Here is a 5,591-nt window from a genome sequence, read left to right as displayed (position 1 = left end):
ATATCCAACCACCCTCTCTCTAATATGGTTGAAAAGATGCCTACTCACACGAAAACGTCACCGGAATTTTTGATGTTTGAATAGCGGGTTGGTTGTGCCAAAGTAGTCCTTCCAAATAAGGAAATGCCCGCTCTCTCGGTTGCGATTCAACGCCGAAGGTGCCCCGGAATGGAGCCACGGAACAATGGCCACTGGCTATTAAGGTGCTGATGGATCAACACGATAGCCAAGATCTCCTCCTCATTATCGGGCGAGGAATCGTCGGAGTCGCAAAGGAAATTATGAAAAAAAACTCGTCGGCGGAGTCCATTTTGTACCTTGACAAACTGTCGAACAGCTTGCGGGCGCCGACAAAGGAGTTGGCCGGCGAAGAGACGCGCGCCTCCCTTGGACCAGGTGGATGGCCTAGAAGCGTCCGACGAGCTTGACGGTGTCCGACGAGCGTGCCGGTGTCAGGACGAAGGAGCTGGCCGGGGCAGCAAGGCGGCTTCCTGGTCGCGTCGGCGACGGGGGAGGTGGGGTGGGAAGCTTTCGGAGCCCCGGCGGCGAGACAATGGTGGCGGCGACGTGGGAGGTGGCTGCGTTGGGGGGAGATGTGTGCGGCACCGGCTGCTGGAGGCACCGGAAAAATGGGCGGCGGCGGCGTGGACGATGGAGGCGGGCGAGGGTTTGCTGTTGGAATGGGAGAGGATGATCAATGTGCCACCGACTAGCGGGCCAGGGGGAGGAGTAGGCCGGCGCCGCGCGCGTCCATTTTTTGTCCGTGCCGACGCAAATGAGGCTCAAAATTGGACCGGAAATGGATCGGCACGCGGCTGAAAAGCGGACGCGCGTCTGTTTGGGTCGGCGCGTTGGGCCAACTTTTCTGTCCACGCCGACCCGAACAGGCGTGTGTGCGGACGAAATGGGTTGACGCGTTGAAGTTGCTCTAAGAGTGTTTTTTGTTGGAAAATTAAGTGATTAAATGGTTAATATGTTAATTACCATAAGTTAAAGTGGGCCCAATAGTTAATTATGGGATTAACACTAATTAACGGTAATTAGCCATTTGCGCCTGTGATTGGGGGGCTAATTAAGATTATGGTTAGGTCCCACGTCATATACAACGCTATATATAAAGGAGGGCATCCCTGCACCTAATTGATCATCGTATCGTTTAGGATAACAGTGCCCTCCGAAATTCACTCCAAATTCAATCGGGAGTGCGCTGGACGTTGACGTGAAGGCCTCTCCTTACTCCGGCGAGGTGCCGGAGTGATCTACTACGCTGCTGCAGTTCGTCATCAGACTCCACTTCCTCCACCGAGATGGCCTTTCCAAACGGAGGTATAAACACACTACTGTCCACTAATTTCCGCATCGAATCAAGTAGTGTTCATGTGTATTAGATGAGATCCGATTAGCAATTGCATAATCCCAGCAATATAATCTAACATTTGGTATCAATAGCCGGTTGGATCTAATTACATGAATCTATTTGAGAAAAATTGGCAGTAGATCAATCTGTGTCATAGGACTCGTCTGAAAATTCGCGTATTTAGGCCTTGCCCGTGCACATCAGGGTGGTGCTACCACCGCCGTGCGCCTCAGGGCGGTGCTGCTGTCGCCGTGTGCATCAGGAGCTGCTGCGCGCTCAGGTCGAGCTCGCGCCGCCATGAGCATCAGGAGGCACCTCGCGCCTCAGGCCATGATCCCGCTGCCGCTCGCCTCAAGGTGGCGCTCCCGCCGCCGTTGTGCGCGGCGCACCAGTGAACGGCTAACTCGCCGCCGCAACTACCGCTTATCCGATCCGGATTCTGGTGAGCGGCGGCGGCGCAGTAGGAAGCTCGATTAGGGATTTGACTAGCACACGAGTCTGGTAACTGACTAGCTGCGGCTGGCTATGATATTATTTGGGCTATGTGAGTTACTGGGCCGCACATCAATTCTCTTTCCTGGCTAAAGATGCGATGGCTAAGTATAAGAGTGCGGTAGCATTTTTTCCAGTACTACGAGAGCTAGTACTAGTACGTGCAGATATGTAATTAACTCTCTGTATGTAGTACACATATAAGTACATATAAGTCTGCTGATTATTTATATACAGTTATTTCTTTGTATGATCAGTAGATTTTTTTAGCATAATTGTGTTAAATTAAAATAGAACCAGCGTGAAATTTTGGTTTAACACCGCAATATTATTCGGGATAAGTGCCATAATAATTTTAGTAATGCATGATCACATACTGACCAACATTGTTTGTGATCATGAATATTGCGGTTAATTTCCCGATGATGTTATTATATGATTAGGTCCTTTTTTGTTATTGCCCAACGGTATTGCGAATTAGGATTTTATTAAATTTGTCATGATGTTAATCAGACCAACGTAGGATTGATATCATGCAATGTTTTTTTAATATGGATATTTTCATAATTCATAAATTTAATATCCATGTTATTTATGTTTTATTCAGCTTTGAACCCATCACTTATTTCTGGGCTCCTAAACTCAATTGAGCAGCTCAATGGGACTAACTTTCCTACATGGAAGGAGCAGATTTCCATTAACCTTGGGGTCATGGATCTTGACTACACACTTAGGGAGAAGGCTCCAGTTCCCTTGTCCTCTGATGATGAAAACCTTGCTGAGAGAACTAAGGTTTATGAGGCTAACAAGGAGAAGTGGGAGCGCTCCAATCGATTGTCCCTCATGATCATGAAAAGCACAATTACTCTTGGGATTAGGGGAGCTATCCCCGATTCCGAATGTGCTAAGACTTATCTGGCATCGGTGGAGGAACAATTTAAAGGCTCCACAAAAGTCTATGCCAGTACACTGATCATGAAAATGCTCACCACTAAGTACGATGGTGCAAGCGGTGTGAGAGAACATATCATGACTATGAACGATATGGCCGCAAAATTAATGGGCATGGACATGGAGATTTCTGAGGGCTTCTTGGTTCATTTCATTATGACCTCCCTTCCAGTGGAGTTTGGTCCATTCAAGATCAACTATAACACACAGAAGGAGAAGTGGACCATGGGTGAGCTCACGGCTATGTGCGTTCAAGAAGAGGAGCGACTTAAGATTGAGAGAAAAGATTACGCTCATCTTACTTCCATGAACTCAGGGAAGAGAAAGTTTAATGGTGAAAATAAGACTCGTAAAAAATTAGGTCCTTCACATAAGGCCGAGTCAAGCAAGTCTGGGGCCAAAAGGTCAAAGCCTTCTGTTGCTAATGAACCTTCTGCACCTAAGAAGCCTTATTGCAAGTTTTGCAAACATGACGGACATAAGCAGAAGGATTGCGATGGCTTTAAGGCATGGCTTGTAAAGAAGGGTATGGACACAATTTCCATGGTTGATGAATCCCTTTACACTGATTTTTCCCCTAATACTTGGTGGGTTGCCTTAGGTGCCACCGTGCATATTTCTAACTCATTGCAGGGATTCCTTACCGTGAGGACGCTTCAAAGGGGGGAGCGAACTCTTAGAGTTGCAAATGGACAGGAGGCTAATGTTAAAGCTGTTGGGACTCTCCCGTTAGTGCTAAAAGATGGCTTCACCGTCCTTCTTAATAATGATATTTATGTTCCTACCATGAGGAGGAACCTTATTTCTGTTTCTCTATTAGATGATGATGGTTTTGGGACTTATTTTGGGAACAAACGATGTGTTATTAAGTTTGGTCATGATGATATTGGTCATGGCATTCGCCATGACAAACTCTATAGACTCCTTTTGAACGACTCCTCTGAATCTTTGAATGTTTGTGATGTAATAAATAAGCATGAGACTTCGTCGAAATTATGGCACTGTCGTTTAGGCCATATTTCGAAGGGGAGAATGGAGCGTCTCATTAAAGAAGAGATACTTCACCCCTTAGACTTCTCGGATTTAGATCACTGCATCGATTGTATTAAGGGAAAATTCGTAAAACAAATTAAGAAAGGAGCAATTCGTAGTAGTGGGGTTTTGGAATTAATCCACACTGACATTTGTGGTCCATTTCCTATTACTTCTGCCGATGGATATGACTCCTTTATTACTTTCACCGATGATTATTCTCGTTATGGATATATTTTTCCTATTCGCGAACGATCTGAAGCACTCGATAAATTTAAAATCTACAAAGCTGAAGTAGAAAATCAGCATAATTTGAAGATTAAAGTAGTGCGATCAGATCGAGGCGGAGAATATTACGGGAGACATGCTCCTTATGGACAAATTCCTGGTCCCTTTTCTCTATTTCTTCAAGAAAATGGAATAATCGCCCAATACTCAATGCCGGGTGAACCTCAACAAAATGGAGTCGCTGAAAGACGCAACCGTACACTTATGGATATGGTACGGAGCATGGTTTCCAACTCCAGTTTACCGGTTAATTTGTGGATGGAAGCATTAAAGACAGCCGTGCATATACTTAATCGGGTTCCTAGTAAATCAGTACCCAAGACACCTTATGAATTGTGGACTGGGAAGAAACCCAGATTAAATTATTTGCATGTGTGGGGTTGTCCATCTGAAGCTAAGATTTTTAATCCACACAGTGGAAAATTAGATCCTAAAACCGTCAGTTGCCATTTTATTGGATATCCTGCAACATCCAAAGGCTTCCGTTTCTATTGTCCAACACGTACCACTAAATTTGTCAAACGAGGCATGCTAAATTTTTAGAGAATGTTAATGTCAGTGGGAGCTCCGAGACAAGAAAAATCACACTTGAGGAAAATCGGACTGACATACCATTACCGATGATCCCAGAGTTTGTTTTTCCCTCATCTTCAAGCGCAACACCTCCAGTTAATGATTTTGGGTTTATTGGTGCAGCGCCTAATAATGAGCCTCACATCACTCAGTCTTCTGTGATATCTAATGAACCTTTACGTAGATCACAGCGGGATAGAAGAGCTGCCATTAATACAGATGAATATGTTGTTTACATGACCGAAGATGGAAATGACATTAGTAAGGCAAATGATCCCACCTCCTTTGAGGAAGCCATGACAAGCGGACACTCATCTAAGTGGCTTGAGTCAATGAATGATGAAATTAAGTCAATGAGTATTAATGATGTTTGGGATTTAGTATAAATTCCCGAGGGAGTCAAAAAGGTGGGTTGTAAGTGGGTCTACAAAACTAAGCATGACTCTAAAGGAAATGTCGAACGATTCAAAGCAAGACTTGTCGCTAAAGGTTATACACAAAGAGAGGGCATAGACTATGTTAACACATTTTCTCCCGTCTCGAAGAAGGATTCGCTAAGAATTGTTATGGCTCTTGTTGCTCATTATGATTTAGAGCTACATCAGATGGATGTTAAAACCGCATTCCTTAATGGTGACTTGCATGAGAATGTATATATGGCTCAACCGGAAGGTTTTGTCGTAGAAGGCAAGGAACATATGGGATGTCGACTTAAGAAATCTATCTATGGGCTAAGACAAGCGTCTAGACAGTGGTACCTTAAATTTGATGAGGTTATAAGGAAATTTAATTTTAAGGAAAATGAAGTGGACAATTGCATATACATTAAGACCAGTGGGAGCAAGTTTATCATATTAGTACTTTATGTGGATGATATCTTGCTAGCCAGCAGTGATTT

At 44.6% G+C, this 5,591-nt stretch overlaps 1 protein-coding gene across 1 annotated transcript; it reads left to right on the top strand.

Moving 5' to 3' along the window:
- The first annotated feature begins 1,127 nt into the window (after positions 1 to 1,127).
- On the top strand, positions 1,128 to 3,753 carry LOC123099505 (uncharacterized). Its single transcript, XM_044521652.1, has 3 exons — positions 1,128 to 1,326; positions 2,457 to 3,326; positions 3,434 to 3,753. The coding sequence occupies exons 1-3, from the start codon at positions 1,308 to 1,310 to the stop codon at positions 3,478 to 3,480; spliced, it is 936 nt and encodes a 311-aa protein (XP_044377587.1). The 5' UTR covers positions 1,128 to 1,307; the 3' UTR covers positions 3,481 to 3,753.
- Positions 3,754 to 5,591: the final 1,838 nt, after the last annotated feature.

Source organism: Triticum aestivum, chromosome 4D (assembly GCF_018294505.1).
Source record: "Triticum aestivum cultivar Chinese Spring chromosome 4D, IWGSC CS RefSeq v2.1, whole genome shotgun sequence".
NCBI classification, from domain to species: domain Eukaryota; kingdom Viridiplantae; phylum Streptophyta; class Magnoliopsida; order Poales; family Poaceae; genus Triticum; species Triticum aestivum.
The sequence above is the reverse complement of the archived record's forward strand: the minus strand, read 5'-3'. Positions and strand labels throughout refer to the sequence as shown.

What these genes read in the sequence shown, in the direction of transcription:
- LOC123099505 (XM_044521652.1), top strand. An exon ending in GGCATGGCTTGTAAAGAAGG is followed by an intron (nt 3,327 to 3,433) that starts GTATGGACACAA and finishes AACTCATTGCAG; the next exon opens with GGATTCCTTACCGTGAGGAC.